At 54.4% G+C, this 21,465-nt stretch overlaps 4 protein-coding genes and 1 non-coding gene across 5 annotated transcripts; 2 read left to right on the top strand and 3 right to left on the bottom strand.

Annotated features, from left to right (window-relative positions):
- Nucleotides 1-1,431: 1,431 nt before the first annotated feature.
- On the bottom strand, nucleotides 1,432-2,561 carry N0V96_004010 (uncharacterized protein; the record flags this gene model as incomplete). Its single annotated transcript, XM_053188076.2, has 2 exons — nucleotides 1,432-2,176; nucleotides 2,275-2,561. The coding sequence occupies 2 exons, from the start codon at nucleotides 2,559-2,561 to the stop codon at nucleotides 1,432-1,434; spliced, it is 1,032 nt and encodes a 343-aa protein (XP_053054038.1).
- Nucleotides 2,562-4,137: 1,576 nt separating this feature from the next.
- N0V96_004009 (uncharacterized protein) lies at nucleotides 4,138-5,787 on the top strand (the record flags this gene model as incomplete). The annotated part of the gene is made up of 5 exons (XM_065756994.1): nucleotides 4,138-4,157; nucleotides 4,205-4,475; nucleotides 4,582-4,751; nucleotides 4,912-5,138; nucleotides 5,270-5,787. The coding sequence occupies 5 exons, from the start codon at nucleotides 4,138-4,140 to the stop codon at nucleotides 5,785-5,787; spliced, it is 1,206 nt and encodes a 401-aa protein (XP_065614207.1).
- Nucleotides 5,788-8,207: 2,420 nt separating this feature from the next.
- On the bottom strand, nucleotides 8,208-8,336 carry N0V96_004008. The gene has a single exon. It is a non-coding gene; the product is annotated as a tRNA-Gly (tRNA).
- Nucleotides 8,337-10,999: 2,663 nt separating this feature from the next.
- On the top strand, nucleotides 11,000-12,932 carry N0V96_004007 (uncharacterized protein; the record flags this gene model as incomplete). The annotated part of the gene is made up of 4 exons (XM_053188074.2): nucleotides 11,000-11,045; nucleotides 11,159-11,259; nucleotides 11,327-12,809; nucleotides 12,862-12,932. 4 exons carry the CDS (start codon nucleotides 11,000-11,002, stop codon nucleotides 12,930-12,932), a joined length of 1,701 nt encoding a protein of 566 aa, XP_053054036.1.
- A 1,124-nt stretch (nucleotides 12,933-14,056) lies between these two features.
- Nucleotides 14,057-21,084, bottom strand: N0V96_004006 (uncharacterized protein; the record flags this gene model as incomplete). Its single annotated transcript, XM_065756993.1, has 3 exons — nucleotides 14,057-16,536; nucleotides 16,668-20,643; nucleotides 20,917-21,084. The coding sequence occupies 3 exons, from the start codon at nucleotides 21,082-21,084 to the stop codon at nucleotides 14,057-14,059; spliced, it is 6,624 nt and encodes a 2,207-aa protein (XP_065614206.1).
- Between the last annotated feature and the right edge of the window lie 381 nt (nucleotides 21,085-21,465).

The raw sequence follows: 21,465 nt of genomic DNA, 5'->3' as shown, positions 1-21,465 counted from the left end.
AAAACCCAACGTCGTTGTCTACGGGCTCTTCGACGCCGACCTTCCAAATCGAGACACCGGGAAATAGGAGATATCTCGCGTCGACTGGAGAACAGTTCCCACATCGCGCGCCCGATACGGCCAGATAGTGATCGATATTTTTCATTATCTGTGTCCGTACCCAGGCACCAATCCCCTCCTATTTCTGAGCCTCCAATGATGCGGGGTCGCCGCGGGGAAACGACTACCTATCAAAGTGTATCGGCTGTCTCACTTCTCATGCTTCGAACGGTCCAGTTGCCAAAGTCTGCATCCTCAGACTTCAGGAGGTTTTACTTACTACCCTGGCTGCCTGTTGCAACGACCCGACCCGCCTCATCCCGCTAGAGTTCACACCTGTTTCGATATTGGTCACTTCTCACTTTCTCCAGTTCGACAATGTACTAGTACAAGACTGCCTCCCCCTGGCGGTCGTTTCTTACGGCCATAGTCAAGTGTCACGCGTGTTAGTGGCATGCGGCGGAACACCAGTCGGTGGTGTGCCTGTTCTGCCCGTCAGGCATCATGGGCCGGTCGAAGATGCGAATCGCACCATAGCTCTCGCTTTTGGGGAAACGATGATTCCACATCTATCATCCCCCATCTCTGCTGTGGAGACATGGCCGGGAGCGGCCCAGTGTCCCAGCGTCTACAGTATACCGGAATGCAATTCCTTTCCCTTCCCAAACCCATTGAGCCCGTCACCCCCGTACCTCTCGTCAGGTGGAGAACCGTCACGCATCCATGTCTACTTAGTGTCACGGCGCATGCGGGTGCATGGGGGCTGGCAAGTCAGATGTGGTGTTCCTGACGATGGAGATCCATCGATGGATTTGGGAAGCCGAGGCCTAGGCTGCGTACGAATACAACTCCGACGTCGTCCAACCAGCTCCAACAAACAGTTGGTCGGTCCGCCTTACTACTTTTGCATGTAAGTTCAACTTGATCAGAGGAAAAGGTTGACAGGCCGCGCGCAAAGTATCAGGGCTCCAGCTTTGCTCTTTTTAGGTTTCACTACTGACTAGGCATCTGCTGCATTTTGCCAGAGTCCCCATCATAGTTCGAGGCCCTCTTGTTCCCCTAGAAAGTCTGGACCGCTCATAATTCGAAGACTAAATCCTCGCCCACATCTAATCCACAGCCGCACCCTACTTGCTACTATGTGGCATTTCAACTTTTGCTAGGGCCAAACGTTTGGCGATGAGCTGTCAATACTACGTCAGAAAGCACTTTCCTAATCAGCGATTCCGCCGATCGGGTGCATAGACTCACCTCACCGCACGTTACCGGTCCGTACTTTGCCGGGCTATTTTCATCAATGCAGGTCGGAAGGACGCCAAGCTCCTGGTCAAAATTGAATCCTGTTTTATTGCAAGACAATCGATCAGTAAGAAAGAAGCCGGAAGGTGGACATCATCCTCCAGAGTCCATGACCTCATGATGAAAGCCCAAAGAGGAGAATATCTTACCAAAGAAGAAGGGCATGGAGATCCTGTCCTCTCTGCCGTGCTGCACGACGCGGTGAACAGTCGACTTGAGCCTATCGTTTGTCATTCTCATGAAGAAGTCACCAATGTTGACAACAAACGTGCCGTGGATCGGCGGCGCCCACATCCACTCCCCCGCACTGTTGAGCACTTGCAGTCCTCGGTGGCTATCTTGCCACAGAAGAGTCAAGATTTGCAGGTCCGTATGCGCGCCGACGCCGACCTCGTCCGGGTCCTGGATCGGCTCGTCGCCGTGACCCGGATAAAAGTTTATTGCGAAGTCGCCGCCGGGGTATGTCGTGAGTGAATCGAAATAATTTTCCGGCAGGTCGAGGGCCAAAGCAATGACACGGATAAGGCGACGGGAGAGGACGAGACACTCGCGCCAGTGCGCCAACACTGTGGCCTTGAAATCCGGAAGGACGGCAGAGTCGCCATCGTCAGTCCAGTCAAAGTCCTCCTGAGGTAAGTGCGCTCTGACGTTAACGGGAACCTGGTCGAGCCGATTCTCATGGATTGGATCGAACTCGGGTTCATAGTGACAGAGGAAGGCCTCCTTCCTATCTTTGGTCTCGCCCGGGTTGGCCTGTCGCTCCCGAAAGCCGGTGTATCCGTAGGCCGAGGTGTTGGAGGTGAGCTTCCGCTTCTCCTTCTCGGGAAGCTTGAAGAATCTAGGTTCGAATGAGCTCAGATCTCTCCGGAAACGTATCCGCATAGTCTGCAGTAGGGTTCGGATTGACTAGCACGGTAAGTAGGCAAGTGTACTTACTCTATACCCTTTCGATGAGCCGCTTCAATCACTTGCTTGGGAATGCCGTGGTTCTTGATATAAAAGAACCCGCTGTTTTTGGCAGCACTTAGAATTTCCCAGGCTATCGCTTTGCGGTCTTCAAAGTCGCCTGTAAGCCCGCTCAAGTCGATGATGGGCACGTCGTCGAGGGTGCAGTCTTTAGGTGGGCTCGTGGACACCAGTCTGTAAGTCGGCCCATCAAAAGTATTGAGCACGACCTTCTTCTTCCCCGCGGGAACGGTTTCGACTGCGGTTGCTGTGGCCATTTCGGAAAACACTCTATCTGCAGCCTGAACTACCGAAGCGGCACGATTTGGAAAGCGGTCCGTATCAAGCTGATATCTAGTCGAACAATATCGTGATTTGGTACATGTGTATCACCCAATGTCGACAATGCGACATGTCAGAGTGGGGTTGATGATCTGCTATATATAAAGCTTCGATAGCTGAAGCTGACGTTACACAACACCACGTTCTACCGCCGCCACCAGTGAACTCCCTATATGCTGCCGAAGCTTATCCTCGACGTAAGGCGCTGAGATAAGGTTATCCCCTATCCGACGATTTCCGGTTATTTCCTTCCTCAATCGCGCTGCCCCGCTATGTGGGGATCCACAGGAACCAATAGATAAAGGTCCAGTGCCATCCGGCTATCTCCTGCTCCGTCCGGTCACCAACGATCACCTACCAACACTTCTTTCTTCTTTCCTTGCACTCGGAACGAAGCAACTTACTTTCACCTATATCGCATCCGGCTCATCTCCCGAAAGCTGGAAGGTTGGAGAGTGGGTAATCGATTAGGCGGACCGAGGCAGGATATGCACGCCGGAGCCGAAACGCCAAGCGTGCGACGGCGCAGGTTGAGCGACGACAGCCGGCGGGATGTAGTGGGGATGGAGGAGTTGAGTCGGAAGAGAAAGAGGCGGATCCTCTCCTGTGACACGTGCCGGAGGCAGAAGTGTCGGTGTGAACTTGACGAGGATTCCGAGGCGTGCGCGAGGTGTCGCTCGTTGAGGTAAGTTGCTGATCGGCGCTCTGAGTTGTTGTTGGTTTGACAAGTTGCCGCTTGAGCTCTTCGGGTTTTCTCATTGCAACTGTGACGAGGGTTCCCCCTTACAACATGAGCATCCGACCAATTGGAAGATAAATTTCAGAGGAGCTGACGAATGCAGGATTACTTGCACATGGAACGACAGCGGCGATACCCATTCAGTTTCTTCACGCGAAGCGCCAGCCAAGCTTGATGTGGAGGGAAGGTATGAATCCCATGACTTGATATTTTCCCCCTTGTCCACTGGTTTTATACCATTTGCCTAATACGGCAATACTTACGAACCAAAGCACCAACTAACTTTCCATCGGCAGGTTCCGAAGCCTAGAAGCGTCTATAGTAGACCTCAAGGCAACGGTGCAGGCGCTAGCATCGGGTAGCCGGCCAGAAGTGAGACGGACGTTGGCAACAGGGCGTCAAGAGAGACTCCATCAGCCGCAGCAGCAGCAGCAGTCACCGGCCGAAAAGAGTATCGTCGACGATCATGACTCTGAGAAGGCCGGAAGAAACGAAGACGTTGAGCCAGGGGACCGACATGTTTACTTGTCCCCAGCAGAGGTTGTCCGGAAAGTTGGAAGCCAGTTGAGTGGAGGCTATCGAAGAACATTTGATGTTCAAGCCGATGTCGTCTCGTCAGGCATTTTGGACGACAAGACGGCTCGAGATCTGGTTGCAGAGTGAGTCTTTTGTTCAACGATGCCTCAAGTACCTTTTGACATGCACTTGGTTCGGAAAGAAAAAGAAACGATTATGCATGTTCAAGACGGGCGGGCGAATCATGTTACGCCAACATGTTTGCCACAACTACACCGTCGTATTTGGCGACTGGCTGACATTTTGCCAATTCGCGTTACATAGATTCGTCAGTCGAAGGCAGAATACGCTCCTGATCAACAGCGAAGCCGACCTCGCCCCAAAGAACAGGGACCTGCGGCACGCCTCGCCCTTTTTGCACGATGCCTGCTGTCTGCACGCGATGCGCTTTTCCGAGCACAGCTCGTCGGTGCTGCACCGCCGCGTGTTCGAGCACGTGCGCTTGCAGATGGGGCAGCTGATGATTGCGAGCCCGTTACCTTTGGAAGAGTTGACGGGTATCTTGATCATGGCCTTGTGGGCTTCAGCGCCATCGGTACGTTGTTCCATGCCTACTCATTGAGGTTCTATAAACGCGGGAAACAGGAGGGAATGGAGGAACGAGATACTTGAGCGCAGATTGACTAATACAAAACAAAAAGCAGGGACCGGAATATATCGACAGCTGGTTGGTGAGCGGGCATTGTGCGCAACAGGCCATGTTGAGCATCAACTTCTCAGAAGTCTTGTCGCGGACAAAATCAAGAACATCGACAGATGAGGACCAGAGGGTCATGCGACTTTGGGCCAACACGTGCTTGGTAAATCTCCAGTGAGTCTCTCCTGCAATGATTGATGATTGATTTATCAAAAGAAAAGAGTGAATTAAGACCGAGATTGGAAGACCAACGTTGTTGGAACTAAAATTACAATACTTATTGTAGAACCAACCAACACGTTTAAGAACTTTGCTAATGCCGATCAATATGCAGTTGGGCCGCGACTACTAGTCGACCGGCAACCGTACCGGCCGCATACCTCCTGCAGTGCAAGCTTCTTCTCAACTTTGAAAAGCCGACAATGCTCGACGCCATGGTCTACGCCGAGATCATGCTCTACATGATCCTACAAGACAAGTTTGCGCAACGATCCTACTTAGGAAGCGATGGCGCCTGCGAGGAGCTGTCGGCGTGGAAGACGAGGTGGAATTACCTATTCGGTAAGTCCCGAACGCAGCTGGTCCCCACGACGCGACGACGTACACTCAAAGATGAGGCGCCGACCATGACATATCCATCAATTATAATGCCAGTGGGCATCATGGAAAATTCTGACGTATTGAATGAACAGATCTTCCCGCCGCGTCAACATTGAGGATAAGTTACTCAATAGCGTGGCTCATCCTCGCTCGGCGTTCACTCGAACACGACCAAGCCACCTCGGACCAAGACTCCTTGTCCAGCTCACCGAGGCTTGCTCCGGCCGACGGACGATCGGACAGACGACATAGAAACGCGGATCCGCAAGGCCCTCCCGACATGACGCATTCGCGCGTGCGAGCCTTTGCGACAGACGTCGTCAGGGCCTTTGTCGACATGCCCGGCTCCCGCGCCGAGGAGCTGCCCGAGTTCCACCGCCTGTGCGTCGCCTATGCCATGCTCATCATCTCAAAGTACGAGCAGAGGTTGCCGTTACTTGAAGGTGATGGCGTGGGCGTAGGCGAGGGTGACGATGCGGTGTTGGAGCTCCTCCGCGCAGCGCAGAGGCACAATGGCGTCCGAGGGGAACAGCGCACCGTCTGCGATTCAATTCGGGCTGGAGAGGGCTTTGAAAAAAGTAGCGGAGAGGACAGAAGCCCGCGCTGGTAATATAGCCGGGACTACTACCGGGGGCGACGGCCATGGGCTGCCGGAAGTGGGAGTGTCATTTATGAGGAGTGGAAATGTCCGGGGTCCGCCGGCCGTGACCGCAACAGCGACGGCAACACCGACTTGGACACATCATCATCAGGGCAATGTGCCGGGACAACATGACCATAATCCGTCCTCATTCACAGGGGCGACGCTGGTCCCGGAGTTTGACGAGTCGCTCTCCCTGGAGACAATGGATATCTTCTTCAGCGGTGGCCACCTTGGGCTCGGCGACCATTCATTCTTCTAACGTCGCGACTTCGCGCGTCCATAGAAGCAAAGGCGTTGGATTGAGAAAAGCATTCTTGGAAAATGAAGAATACACAAAGAAATCAGTAGGAAAATTTTCAAGCAATGACAGTGGCACACCTTTGTTCCTCTCACCAAACCCTTTCTTTGTGTTCTTCGCGGACCGGCTTCGGCCCCGGAAAAGACGCATAACGCCCGGATTTTCCCAGAATCGCTCTATTCCGCATGTCCCTTGTGTATTGCACCGATTGATATAATCAGTACTACTAGAGGGACGTTTGCGATCTGTACGTAATGGCGTAACTTGGCTTTCTCGATGTGAAAGTCTCTCAATGCTCGGGGTCCCAGAACCTGCGGGAGAGCAAATCGTAACCGGGGATCGTGTTTCCCTCCTTTGTCGTTTGTCTCTGCTTTTCCAGAGACTCCCAAAACCGAGACATTTGAAGACTTGGTATGACGTCGATTCCCAGTTGGCGCATCGAGAAAACGCAAATCTCGCAAGGCTGGCGTGCTCCGTGAAGCGACCCATCTGCCAGAATACACACTTTCGGAATACTCTCGAGATAGCTGTTCCAGACTCTCCACCTGAATAAACAGGAAGCCCTCATATACCCCCTCGATCCCATTCCTGTCACCAGCCAGCAGGCGCCCGTCTAGGTCGACGGGTCAGGTCAAACTGGCTGGGTGGCGGAGTGGTTCAAGGTCAACGATCAATTACGCCCACAGCCTACTCGACGACAGGCTCCGAGTTCGAGTTCGATTCCCAGCATGAGCACCAAGAGATGTAGCCTACCGAGGTGAACTCTTTTTTGTCCATCCAAGGTCGAGCATATCCAGGCACACGCGGGATCACTTCAATCATGTAAAAGAAAATTGTCCGGATGTCGTCTGGATGCCATTTCTGAGTAGGCATTGCATCTCCGCTTTTGTCGAAATAAAGACCACGGTATTCTGGATCGCGGAATCGCGTCGCACGCGCCTGAAATATTTACAATCGATCGTTCCAAGGATTTCTGCAAAGGGTTCGTGAGATGATTGCCTGGCTGGTCAGCAGCAAATTGTTCGTATCGCATCGCGTGTAAGTCGACCGCAGGATTGGGGATTGCGGCGAAGACTATTGCTCTGTCAGTCCAACTGCGGGCCGAACCTCAAGCTAATTGTGAGACAATACTGACAGATATTTAGGATAAGCCATCATGCCCTTTCATCAAGGGAAACCGGTTTGCGCCACGGCTGCCAAAATGTCTTGCAAATGCCACTGATGGCACTGAGCTATTCCGGCTGCGAGCAGCTATGGAAATTCCTCACGACCTTACGGATAGGGGCATTCAAAAAAGCTCTGCGTGCCTCCTTGCTTCCAGAGTCGCATAACACGCCAGAGAGTGTCCATTGCGGACGCCAATTGCGCCTCTGATGGAAAATGAAAGGTTCTGAACGCCTGGTCAAGTTTAGACATCGATACACCACAAATACGACAGTGCGCTCCCAAAACCACCGTTCTTGGACCCGACTGTCTGGTATACTTGTTTATAGGCCGCCTTATAGTAGAAAGTCGGTTTCTAGTCGAGTTTCGTAGTCGACGGGCTCCCGTCGGCCGCTCGGTCGTTGGACGCCATCGTACGATTTTGGCATTTCGCCACCGCGCGATCTACCATAGCTCAACAGCCTGGACCGTCGTCGCCCGCATACCTCCCTACGCATAGAGCAGCAGAGTAAGGTATAGAGAAAAAATATAGTCGTCACCGATTTGTAGTGACCAATTGACGACAACTATGGCTTTGACACCAAAATTTATCGTCCACCGGTCGAGCACTAGCCGGAGCTTCCATTCACATAGGTTTCGTGGTGTATAGTCTCGTGGAGTCGGTTTCGCCCTCGGTCTAATAACCAAGCGAGGTGACTATCTGGTCAATAATTGAACCTTTGGTATTTGACATTAGTACCAGTATTTACTCACCGACTACGGCGCATTAAGCAATTCCAAATAATGCGTTCGACCTACACCTCTTTCATGAGGATGCGAAGGACCCGCTTTGACAGCGCATGCAACACATATTCTCTAGACAAAGAGAAAATTTATAACAAGTGTGAATGTAAAGGGAATCTGGTAAAGAAAAAAAATTGGTTGATGCGCGGCACCGGGTTCGAACCAGTGCTGTCTGGTCAGCGGAAATCCGTATTTGGGAGAGATATTGACCTACTTTCTGCCTTCTGCCGATGATGGGAGGGCAACGAGTTAACCACTACTCCAACCACGCTTCTGCAGCTGCCAGGCTGTTTGTTGTTAATTTTCTTCCTGTTTCTGAAGACCAAGTAGCTCGGGAGTCGGGTATTCGAGTAGGAGCGCGCGCGTATTCGATATCGGTGGCCGATGAGAAGTTACTGTGTACTGGCCTATTGTTTGCTGTCCGTTTGCAAGCTGCCCAATTTGGTGACCCAGGTACGCCAAACCATACCCAGCTGGAAGCTGCAAGAATCCGAGAACTGGATGTTGAGTCGTCCACAATTTGATATCGTGCGATTCATGATTGTCGCCCGCCTACCGAATCTGCTTCGCTTCGCTTCGGTGGCTACAAACAAAGCGGTCTGAGACCCGCAAGCTGCAGGGAACCGAATGCCGATTCCAATATTGCCGGAATTCCTGGGACCGCTGGTATTGTGTTGTTGTCATTGGCATGCATTTGTTACGTGCGTAGTCGCAATTGCGGTGTGATTGGTGAAGGTGCGCCGCATATCAAAGTTGCAGTATCAGCCACGAAACGGCAACTTCCCAAACGCCGTCGACGTCGCAGTTTCCGTTTCTGACGTGCGAAAACTCCGGGTCTAGTCGCTCGCTTCAGTCTCTCTTTCCAAATCTCCGGGCTACTCTGCAGAGCGGCAAGAAGACAAGAAATACAAGCGAAGTTCGAGCCTTCCAGGTGTAGTCGAGGAACCAACAAACCTGTGAAATTCCTGACTTGAGAACTTTGCTCTTGAAGTTGGCAACTGTCTCCTTGCAAGCCCGCAATTGTTAATTAGCAGAGAGGGGACACAAACCTCTATTTCTCTCTTGAGATATTACAACGCGCTGGAAGTCGTCAACGACAGCCAACTTGGCCAAAAGCGCGGGTTTGTATCCGCGCTTCGGACTACTTGTAATATCTCGTGAAGGTACTGCGATTTGTCGCCAAACCTGTAGAGATAAGGTTTGACCAGTTGCAAATACTTGGTCAGGAGAACCAGTTGCTGTTTCCCCCCCCCAGAACCGCGACAAAAGACAAGAGCACACCGACTAAGGCTCTCAGCTTGTTGCGAAACAGGGAGACTTTTCGGAGAGCCATCAAGAGGACGTTGAGCCATTTTTGAAGGATGGACGGTGTTTGTAAGTCCGCACTAGAAGCGCCGAAAGAGGAATGAAACAAGACGCATCGACCGACCTGGCAGAAATTCGAGGACCTTTTCTTGTCTCCTCAACAGTCACTTGACTGTCAGCACGCCTTACAGTCCTACGGACCTACGGAATCAGCCTAGTATCGAAGTGGATTGAGCCGAAGAAACACGCGACCCGTTCTCCTAAACCACGGAACTGGACGTGCCATCTGGTCGCGACGAAGTGCCCGTGGTTCTAGATCAGAGTCCGAGACTTTGGGAGTTGTGGCGAGTACAGTAGCTCGGTTGAGGAGGCTTTTAGATCGGACCTTTATCCCTGCAACGAGTGAAAGCTTGGCTTTCACGAACACAGCCCCTCCACAAGTGCTGTTTGGTCTCCATACTTGTTTAGATCTGGAAGGGCTGCACAGATGTACATCTTCGGAGATAAGCTCGTCTTGGTAAGACTGTGCTAACAGTTACTATTTTGCAACGGGGGCACGGTCGTGGGTCCAAAAGATGATGGAGGAGGAGGACAAAGCAGCAATACGTACACATGACGACAAGTTTTTTTTTTCTTTTTTTTCCGGGGTCTTGGTGACGCGAAAAAGGGTAAACTATAGAAAAAGATCAGCCTGGCGAGCATGGTTGCTTCACATGTTGAGATGAGGTAGTCAAGGTTGGTTTGAAGTGGAAGCTTTCCTCTGCGCTCTTTCTCTCTCCTCGATTCGCACTGCGAATTTGCGTTTGAGTTTCTGCGCAAAGGAGAGTCAGTGCACCCTGATCAGTAATCATATAAAAAATCGGCGTAAGATTGGACGCCAACTTGGTCAAGACGATGAAGCTTTAGTTCGTTCGTCGTTTTGGCGTCTTCCCTTCCTTTTCCTCTTCGGGACTACGTCCACCTGGTCGGACCGGCCAACAAGTCGTTGCCCGGCCGTTTCGGCGAGAGGATCCCCCGCCCGGTGCATTGGGTCAAGAGCTGACAAGGCCCGGAGGGTTTTCTTACTTCCAGTTGATATGTTGCCAAGTATGGACTCCTTAAAAACATCTATCCGTACCCTTCCCTGTCCAATTGTAGGGGGACCTGGCCGATACTCTTGAACTGCATCCACCGCATCCGACAAGCTCTTTCTTTAAGGTTTAATGAGCCACAAAAAATGGGCTCGCATGACTGGGCACCCCTGCACCGTAACCCAGAACCCCAAGCCCGCAGCTGCCGAAGACAACAGCAAAGTGCCGGCCAGGGAAGCTAGAAAAGGTACCTCCTTCACGGGTGGCTCCACACCAATGCTCAAGGTCACACCATAGCTGGGGGAAGGAGACAAGGAGATGAGGAGAGGAGAGGGACACGGAAACCTAGAACGGTTAGCCTTTTTTTCTTGGACGAGGTCACTTCACCGGGTTCCTCTCTCCAGGTTCTTCTCCCCGACTGCTACGACTACACTACCGCCTTACGCCAGATCGACTCGGTTGTGCCTGGCTCTACTTCTCCTCAGCCTTATCATGTCGTGAAGCCTGCAACATCCACGCTGCTCACACAAGCATCTGGATCCTCCAACACTCTGCCATCATGGGTCTCGGTATTCTCGAGTCCAAGACTTTGGACAATGTCCCAGGTGAGTTATCGTGCGCGCCCGCTCGCCGCCCGCGTCCCCGCGCGGCTTCTTCTCAGCGCCCTGCCCGCATTGTCCTCCTGTCATCCCATCGCTGACGACCGTCAAAACTCCAGGGACGACGCGCTACTTCGATGATCCGAACCGTCCGCAGACAGCGACCGATTCTCACCACGGACTGAAAGTCGACGCGAGCGGCGATGTGCCCATCATTCTGGTGAGCACCCGGCGGGATGACTTCTGCGACGCAGTCTGTGAACCCCAGCTAACAACAAGCCCATCAGGTTCCTCAACCATCCGATGACCCCAACGATCCCCTGAACTGGCCCCTTTGGAAGCGAGACCTTATCACCTTTGTTCTCTCCATGACCGCCATCTTCGCGACCGCGCTCGGCCCTATTCTCGCGGCGAATACCGTTACGATTGCTCTCCTGTTCCGTACTAGCTTCACCCGCATCGCACTTCTGACCGGATACTTCCTCCTCGGAGTTGGCGCCGCAGCCATCTTCTTTGTGCCTTCTGCGCGAGTCTGGGGCAAGCGCCATCTGTTCATTCTCGGAATATGCATCCTCGTTGCCTCTTCTGCGTGGGCGGGCTCTGTCGGCACGAGCTACAACTCGCTGCTTGGTGCGCGCATTGTTCAAGGTATCGGCTGTACTCCCTTCGAGACACTCGTAAATGCCGCCGTCGGTGACTTGTACTTTGTACACCAGCGCGGCTCTCGCATGGCCTTTACGAACTTGGCAGTGTTTGGCGGCGCCTTCTTCACCCCCATTGTGGTCGGCAAGATCACTCATAGCATTGGATGGTGGTGGACGTTTTACTTGGAGGCCATCTTCTGCGCCGTGTGCCTCCCTGCCGTCTTCTTCCTTTGCCCTGAGACGGCCTACCGTCGGGACACTGCACTCAACACGGATATGGTCGCTGACTCCATCGAGCTCACTGACAACAAGGCGTCTTTTGTTGACGGCCCGGGCAGCAGGTCCAGCGACCACGAGAAGCTGAACCCTACGTCAGCGCCGTATGGATCAGGCTTGGAGGCTGTCCGAGGAGCCGGAGCTCAAACTCCGAAGAAGACATTCATTCAGTCGCTGGCCCTGTTTGATGGCCGCAAGACAGATGAGCACTACTGGAAACTGCTTCTTCGCCCGTTCCCGCTCTTCGCCCAGCCCGCCTTTCTGTGGGGATGTCTGATTCAAGGCACCATGATCGGTTGGACAGTCTTCATTGGTGTTATTGTCGCTGCCCTTTTCCTAGGACCTCCATACTACTGGAATGAGGTCTACGCGGGATATGCATATGTCGGAGCTTTCGTGGGGGCGCTCGTTGGTTTCATCATTGCTGGGGCTTTCTCCGATTGGAGTGCCAAGTTCTTGACCCGTCGCAACAATGGCATCTACGAACCCGAATTCCGTATTGTTATGGTCCTCCCCATGTTCATCATCGGTTCCATTGGTCTCTACGGGTTCGGCGTCACGTCTGCTGGGCTTTCAGCTAGGGAATACCACTACAGCATCCCGCTCGTATTCTTCGGCTTCGAGGTTGCTGGGATGGTTATCGGGGCTGTGGCCAGCTCTCTCTATATCGTCGATGCCTACCGCGACTTGGCCATCGAAGGCTTCACTATCATGATCATTTTCAAGAACATCTTCAGCTTTGGTCTTACGTTCAGTGCCTATGACTGGATCATCGGGGGTGGTATCAAGCCTACGATGATGGCCATTGCCAGCATTCAGGTTGTTGTTTGTGCCACGAGTATTCCAATGTGTAAGTCGCCCATCTGTCACACCGTACCAAACAGCGAGCTAATGATTTGTAGACTTCTATGGCAAACGCATCCGCGCTTACTTCCATCAACATGATTTGCTGAAGTTGACTGGGTTGCGCTGAGAAACCAGCATACTTTTTTCCTTCTTTGTTCGATCTGACGTCTAATCCAGAGAAAGACGTCTTTCCACTTTTCTCAATGTACATGCCCCAAAAGCCTAAGAGCATTTTCACGCTCACGTACGGGCCGTGGGTACGCCGTTGGGCGTCCAGATATAAACTCTACATCTACCATACTCCGTAGTACCATATAGTAATGCCTAGTTCCATACCATGACCCAGGAGGCCTCCGATTATTGTACGTCAGCACCGGGAGGAGTGCAGAGAGCTTTGTTCTCACCGTTTTTGCCCGTTCTCTGCCGCTGGCTTATTATGGTCTTGCTCCCGACGCTATGACAGCAGGGCCTGATCTTCCGTGCATCTCGGGAGGGGCATCTTTGGTTCCCGGCGAACGGACGCATATAGTTTGGCCGAGATAAACGTCTTTTGCACGGATGGATGCCCGCCTCCGCGTCGTAGGGCTTTGGGGTGCTTTGTGATGCCCGCTTCCGGGATGCCCTTCCGATATATCAGTGCTGGATGGAAGGTATCACGATCTTTTGGGGGATAATTTATGTGCGCTGGCTAGGTTCAAAGTAGAGAGAGAGAGAGAGAGAGAGAGAGAGAGAGAGAGAGAGAGGCAAAGGCTGTTGCATTCTTGGTATCGATTCTTCACTTCCATACTTTGAGTGCGCCAAAACAAAATTCTGTATGTGTGTGCTATGCTATGCTGCCTATACCTATGCCTATTCATGCTCGTGTCTCAGACATCTCTCTCCGTGAAATTTGCTGGTTCGCACGCCTAGAGGCGAGCGATGCCTTTACATGAAAGCAGTGCTCATCATCAACTATTCCCAACGTTGCCTTCAACAAGATAGTGTTGCAGCGAAAAAATATAGTATGCGTATTTTGGGGTGGGGGGGTATATGTCAAACATATCGTAGATGGTTTTCTCTTTCATATAGCAAAACAACAACATTTCTTAAACAAGAATCAAAACATACGTGGTGTCCGTCCCATCCGACAAAGGGGGTTGGAAGAAAAAAAGAAAATCGCACAACGCTTCGCTGACATCCATTCATACACATCATTTTGTCGTAGTTTTCGCCATTTCTCTTCTCTCTTTATGTGTGTGCGTGCGCGTCTCTTCAACCAGTCAGCTTTCTCCACCAGCTACTCCGCGGCGTAGCCGTCGCATCGGAGAACATGGCCTGCCGACGCCGCTCGTCGCTCCCCCTCGGAGCCGCCGCCGCCCCCGGCACCCCGCTACCGCCGTACGTCCGACGCTCACGCTCTTCGCGCCGGGCTCTGCGGCGGCGATCATCGGCCTCGTCGGCGGTGCCGTCCTCATATCTGGCCCTGCGACGGCGCTCACGCCGTTCGCGGCGCGCCTCATCTTCGGTTTGGGGCACAGCGTCCGTCTGCTGTCCCCCGTCATCCGGAGGCGGGCCGGCGTCAGTGTGCTCCTTGACCCAGGATGAAGTTCCAGAGTGGGGCCACGCCGGCTTGGACTCCTCGTTGCGTCTGTACCGGTGTCGCGAGGAGTGCATGCCTTCGTCCCCGGACTCCCGGGTTCTGCGGCTGGAGCGGTGGTGATACATTTCCTCCGCATCGGTTCCTTCGGCCGCGGCACGCTCAGCGCGTCTGGCTTCCTTCCTAGCTCTACGGGCTTCTTCTTCGTCCATCGGCGGTGGCGGCGGCGCCGCTTCGCGATCGCGGGCCTCACGAGCTCGTCGGCGCTCTTCCCGGGCTGCGCGTCGAGCACCTGCGTCAGCCTCCGCTGCCGCGGCGGCCTCACGCTGCTTCCGGACTCTTCGCCGTTCGGCACGCTCAGCCTCCCTATCTTCGGCCATTCTCCTTTCTTCCTCCTCACGTTGGTCGCGGTGCCCACGAGAGCGAGCCGCGCGCCTTTCTGCACGTCTAAGCTCCTTCTCCTGCTGCTTACGTGCTTCAGCATCCTCTTCGTCTCTCCTTCGGTGGCGCTCGCGCCGGGCTTCTTCTTTGGCGGCGCGACGTGCCTCTTCGGGATCCGGCTCGACGACCTCGGCCTCGGCCTCGGCTGCCTCTGCATTTCTGGCTGCGCGACGAGCACGGCGAGCAGCCCGGCGAGCCTCTTGGTCCATGTCGGTCATCGCTGCGGGGTCGCCTTCGTCCGCATCGGCGTGAGATCGTTGACGGCGTTCGCGCCTGGTGTCATCATCGGTCGCATAGGTGTGTCGTCTTCGCAACGGGTCCGGACGCTCTGTCTTGGGTGTTCTGAGGCCACTGAACAGGCCTCCTAGGCCCTTCTTCGCACTCGAGCTGGATCGTTTCATCGGTGGTGGCTCGGAAGGGCCATCGGGGTCCACCATGACAAGGTCATCGTCTTTGGCGTATCTAGATCGTCGACGTGACGACTTGGGTGGGCTGCCGTCCTCGCCGTCACCGTTGGCACCGACCATGACAATGTCTTCGTCCACAATGTGATCGCGCTTGCGGCGCCTGCTGCTGGACTTGTCGACACCGAGGACTTTGGCGGCTTTAGAGGACATGGGAGGTGGAGGGACTTCCTCAGGAGGTGGCGACACCAATCCACTCGCGTCGACCGAATGACGGCGGGACGGCCTGTGTCGCCGATCCCGGGTGGATGTCGTCCGGGAAATGGGCGGGGTGCTGAACATCGACATGAGTTTCGGCCGTGCTGGTGTCTCAACGTCTCTCTCGGCACGGTCGCCTTTGCCGGAGCTTGAGCCTTTGGAGGAAGTCTTGACTTTTTCCTCGTCGCCATAAGCGTGCCTCTTTTCACGTCTTTCGGACTTTGACTTGGATTTCCGGTCTCTGTCGCGGTCACGATCACGTTCGCGGTCGCGATCACGGTCTCTCTCCTTTTCGCGAGGTGAAGCGGACCACATACCCCACGAGGAACCTTCTCGATTGATCTTCGCCCGGTCCTTCTTGCTTGACTTTGGCTCAGGTGGAGGTGAGATGGGCTCTTCCTCGGCGGCAGGTTCTTCCTCGGGCACAGGGTCTTCAGGAGCCTCAGGGACGGCCGGAGGCGGTGGTGGAGCTGGTGGAGGAGGAACTTCCTCGGCGAGTATGTCCCTATCTCTGTTCTTCTTACTCTTCTTTTTCTTCTTCTCCACTGGCATTTCAATCACTTCGATGATCTCGTTCTCATCCTCTTCGATAGGGAAAGCTCCAGGCGGCTCCGAAGACTTGTTCTCGTCAGCTGGTTCTTCAACGTCGACTAACGGTGGCTCCTCGACAACAGGAGGAGGAGGCGGTGGCGGCGGAGGCGCAGGCGCAGGCGCAGCTTCGGCAGCACGCTTCTTCTCCTTCTTCAGTCGCTTTCTCTCTTCCTTCGTCAAGGCGACTGGGGGAGGAGTTGGCGGTGCGGGTTCCGGGTCTTCGGGTGGAGGGTCCTCCGGGGCCGGTTCTTCTGGTGCTGGCTCCTCTGGTGCAGGTTCCTCTACAACGGGCTCAGGTTCGTCTTCTGGCGGCGGGATCGGTTCGAACGCTTTTAATCTGTCAGTAATCTTGCTTCCTTTGCCCTTACGAGCCGTAGACGGTTGCATCCAGGACAGGGCATCGTTGTTTGTGGCGGATGAGGTAGTCGTGTCATTCCAACCGAGATTCGCACCTTCTTGACCTATGCGGAGATGAGTCAGCAGTGTAATCTCAGGTGACGCCCGTTGAGGCGTCTCATTTTCAATAGGCTTGGTGAGATTCGGTGGTGTAGTGGTGTGAAGGGAGATTGGCTGCGAGCCTGAGGCCACATACCTTTCTTCGACTTCTTAGTGCCAACGCCCCAGAAACTGAAGGCATCGTTGGATGGCTTTACTTCCGGTGCCGGGGGTGGTGGAGGAGGAGCAGCTTCCTCAGGCTCGGGATCGGCCAGGAGCTCCTCGATTTGGTCCTCGGTCAGCTCAATATCGGCCAGCTCATCCTCATTGTCGATGTCCTCGACTGGTGCCGGCTCCGGCTCCGGCTCCTCTTCCTTGTCCTTCTCCTTATCCTTGCTTTTCTTGTCCTTTTTATCTTTCTTGTCCTTCTTTTCCTTCTCTTTTTCCTTCTCCTTCTCCTTCTCCTTTTCCTTCTTGGACTTAGACTTGGACTCCTTCTCCGTCTTGGAGCTTTTCTTCGCCTTCTTCTCTGCTGCTTCAGCTTCCTCTCGCTCACGTGCCGCCTGCTCCTCGGCTTCCTTGGCAGCAGCTTCTTCGGCTTCCTTGGCGAGTCGCTCCTCCTCCTCGATACGAGCGGCTTCTTCAGCTTCAGCAGCAGCGGCGGCTTCGGCATCCGCGGCAGCTTGGGATGCGGCGGCGCGCTCGTCGATTGAAGCCTTGAGTGTGTCGTAAACTCCCTGATCCTTCTTGGTCAACTTGCCCTTTTTAGCCTTCTTGGCCTCCAAGGCAGCGAACTGCTCCTCCTCGTCCGCAATCTTTGCAGCCTCCTCTTCCTCAATTCGTGCTTTCTCAGCCGCCTCAGCCGCCTCCGCTGCCGCCGCCTCCTCGGCTTCTTGTGCAAGGCGTTCTTCCTCCTCCTTGGCTGCGGCTTCAGCAGCGGCGGCGGCGGCCTCCTCTTCCTCCTGGGCTAACCGCGCTGCTTCTTCCTTTTCAGCCTTCTTCTTTTCTTTCTCGAGCTTCTTGAGCTCCTTCTCGCTCAGCTTGGGCTCTTTCTTGGACTTCTCCTTTTCCTTGTCTTTATCCTTGTCCTTGGATTTAGACTTGGAAGAGGTCATGTCGCCCCAAAAGCTGGATTTCTCTTTCTCAGGTTCTGCTTCTGCTACAGGCTCAGCCATGTCCAATGAGGGAGGGGTGGGAGCTTCCGGTGGAGGGTCGGCGAGTATGTCCTTACGGTTCTTAGACTTCTTCTTGGAGGATCCCCAGGCGGCCCAGTCATCGTCGTCTTTGGTCTCCTCGACGGAATCCGGTTGTACGGAATCCACGTTGGGCTCCTCGTCCATGACTTCAATGGGCTCGTTCTTGGATTTGTCCTTCTTCTTCTTGGAAGATGAGGTACCCCAGATATCATCTGTGGGCTCCTCGATCGCATCGGGCTTCATAGAAGCGCCTTCGTCGGCGTCGGCTCCCTTCTTCTTCTTGTCTTTCTTACCGCCGATATTCCATGAGCTAAAGAAGCCGCCGCCGTCCAGGGGGTCGGCAATGTCTGGCACGGCAGGAGGGGCTTCCTCAGCAGGGGTAGGCTCATCCTCCCCGCCAAACTCAACCAAGGCCATGGCATCTTTCTTTTTCTTCTTCTTGTCCGACTTGCTCAAGCCGGCCCATTCATCCTCTTCGACCACTTCAGCTTTCGGTTCCTCAGCTTCCTTGTCGGCCTCCTTGCTCTTCTTCTTCTTTTCCTTCTCCTTGTCTTTATCCTTTTCCTTCTCCTTCTCCTTGTCTTTCTTGGAGGAAAGACCCCAGATGCCCCAAGAGTCGTCTTTGGACTTTTCAGCTTCGGCCTCCTTCTTCTTCTTTTTGTCCTTCTTCGAACTTGTCGCAGCGGCCCAGAAGTCGTCGTCATCCTTCTTTTCAGGTTCCGGCTCCGCTTCCTCGGCTGGGGGATCAGGCGCAGGTTCGGGTACAATCTCGGGTTCGGGTTCGGGATCCGCCAATTTGCCCTTCTTCTTCTTCTTATCCTTCTTGGAAAGGCCGAAGCTTGCCCAGTCGTCTTCCGCTGGTGGCTCTGGCTCTGGATCAGCAGCAGGAGGTTCGGGCGCAGGTTCGGGAATGGGTTCCGGCTCGAGATCGGCAGTCTTGCCCTTCTTCTTCTTCTTGTCTTTTTTGGAGGATCCTGTTAGACTGGCCCAAAAGTCATCTTCTGCTGGCTTCTCCGGTTCTGGCTCCGGCTCCGGTACTGGCTCCGGCTCGGGTTCCGGTTCCGGTTCCTTGGGAGGTTCAGGTTCGGCAAGAAGGCCCTTCTTCTTTTTCTTGTCCTTTTTGGATGTCACGGTACCGAAGCCCCATGGGTCGTCCTTCTTCTCTGGCTCAGGCTCTGGTTCAGGGGCTGGAGGGGGTGGAGGAGGAACCGGTTCGGGTTCTGGTTCAGCTTTGCCCTTCTTCTTCTTCTTGCTGGTTTTAGTTGATACACCCCATCCAAAGTCGTCCGCTGCTGCTGCTTTCGCCGCTTCCGCTGCTTTCGCCGCCTCTTCGGCTTCTGCTGCTTCTTTGGCGGCTTGTTCTTCAGCCTCTTTTGCTAGCCGTTCCTCCTCTTCCTTACGAGCTGCCTCTTCCGCTTCGGCGGCGGCGGCGACCTCTGCTTCGGCAGCAGCAGCAGCCTCGGCGGCTTTAGCAGCTTCGGCCTCGGCAGCAGCGGCGGCGGCAGCCATCTCCTTCTTCTTTTTCTTCTTCTGTGAATTGGTCATGCCTGCGAAAGGATCAACGGGCTCTGGCTCAGGCTCTGGCACTGGTGCGGGTTCCGGCTCTGGTTCCACGACCGGGGGAGGTTCAGGTTCAAGGTCGACTAGACCTTTCTTCTTCTTCTTTCCCGATAATGTTCCCCAACTCCAAGGATCCTCTTGAGAGGCTGGCGGATCGGGCGCAGGCTCAGGGACTGGTTCAGGGGCCGGCTCGTCCTTATTCTTCTTCTTCTTACCAAGTCCCCAGGTATCCCACAGGTCGTCTTTCGGCTCCTCTTTGGGGGGGTCGTCCTTCTTCCCCTTCTTAGTGGTACCGCCCCACGAACCCCATGGGTCGTCTGCAGGTGGTTCCTCCTTGGCTGGTTCGGGAGCCTTCTCCTCTTCCACCGCATCCCAGATACTGGCTTTCTTCTTCTTCTTGTCTTTCTTTGTAGTCGCAGTGCCGAAACCCCACGGGTCATCTTTCTCCTCTTTCTCCTGCGGCGGGTCGGGTGCCGGTTCCGGGTCAGCTGGTGTGTCGTCACCGAACGAAAACCCCAGCGTCGTGCTCTTCTTCTTCGCTTTGCTTTTGGAGCCCCAAGGATTTGAATCGACATCTTCCTTTGCCTCTGCCGGCGTACTTGTGGCTGCATTCTTGTTAGCGCCAGACCAATCCCATGTGTTCCCTAGTCCCGTGCCTGTTGTTGTCCAATTTGACGCTCCCAATCCCCAACTGAATCCCCCTGACTTCTTAGTCTCCGTTGAGCCGAAATTGATGTCTAGCGATCCGTTGCCGCTGCCTATGTCGTCCAGTTTGATTTCATCGAACGAATCAGGTGCCGGTTCATCGGCCTTTTTCCCCTTCTTCTTGGATTTCGTGGTTGCAAAGCCCCAGTCATCTTCCGGGGGCGGATCGTCTGCTGGTGGTGGTGTCTCTTTGTCGCCTCCGTCGCCGTCGCCCGCAGCTCCGCCGTCGTTACCTGCGTCACCGCCCTGGTCACCTCCATCACCAGCACCTTCGTCCTCCTTCTTTGCGCCATCGTCATCGTTATTGTTGTTTGCCGCCGGCGCCTTGGCTGGCGCCTTGTTCTTCTTCTTCTTCGCCGCTTGCATGAATCCTTCCTCGGAACCGAAGTCGATGAGAAAGTCGCGCGAGGGGTCACTGAATATGGCGTCGCCGTTACGTCGCTGTCGCTGTTTTGTGTTTGAAGTTTGTGGTTGGGTGAAGAAGGAGAAGTCCGATGGTCGTCGACTTGCAAAACCGCCCGTGTTCGTCGGGTCCATGACTTGCTCGCGCGGCTCGGAGGACTCAGATGGTGAGTCAAATCGTCGCAACCATCGCGGACCGCATTCTGGTGCTTTCAACGGAGTTGAGATGCTGCATGTGGTTTTGAGGGGTCGTCGATGATGGGATGAAATCTAGGGATGTCAGCGGATCAGATTAGCTCAGAGGTTCATCTGAAAGGCATGTGTTAGTGGAATGGGGGTGAGACGGCGTCATGCCCCTCACGTCCCCCCCGACTCCCGTCCAAAAGCTTTCCGGACCAGCCATGGCAGCGAACGGTAAGCCGTTAGACTTGGGGACGAGCGCTGAGGCGTCTAGGCTGGAACGGCGCCGGCGCGCACAAAATTCCAGAGTAGATAGGAATTGGAGAAAACCATGACGGCAGACGAAAAAGTCTCGGGTCGTACCTGAGCATTGTGCGAAGCGGATTCCCAGGCGCGGGCGATCATGCGCAAGCGGATGCGCACATCTTCCTCAGCCCAGCCAGTCGTCGTCGATTGCTGGGTTGACGTCCATCGATATGCGCCTTCTGCCCGCCCTAATGGGGAGAATGTGGTCACCGCGACCGCCGCCATGTTGAGAAGTTGAGCTCGTGTTGCTACAGCTTGGTGTGAGAATCATGGAAGCTAAATCGGTTCGGAGGAGAGAAACGGCTGAAGAGGGTATATCGGTGTGCAGCTCGTGGTTTTTGTCGTGGTCGTCGTAATCGTAACAGTCACTGTACGCAGTGTATCGGGAAAGCAAGCGGGTTCGCGCTGGCGAGAAGAGGGGGCGGGTCGATGAAACGAGAGTTGGACAGGATGTGGGAGGAGTTCGCTTGCAGATATAAATCTCCAGACTACGTATTCGTACGACCGAGGCGAACTGAGACAGGTGGTGCAAGTCAGTAAGGAAGAAAAGGGAAAAAAAAACTCCAATGACTGCAAATATGGTGGGAGATGTAACTGCGCAGGCTG

The sequence above is a fragment of the Colletotrichum fioriniae genome (assembly GCF_027942845.1).
Source record: "Colletotrichum fioriniae strain IMI 355084 chromosome Unknown scaffold_4, whole genome shotgun sequence".
NCBI lineage: Eukaryota > Fungi > Ascomycota > Sordariomycetes > Glomerellales > Glomerellaceae > Colletotrichum > Colletotrichum fioriniae.
This window is presented reverse-complemented; position numbering and strand designations above follow the sequence as displayed.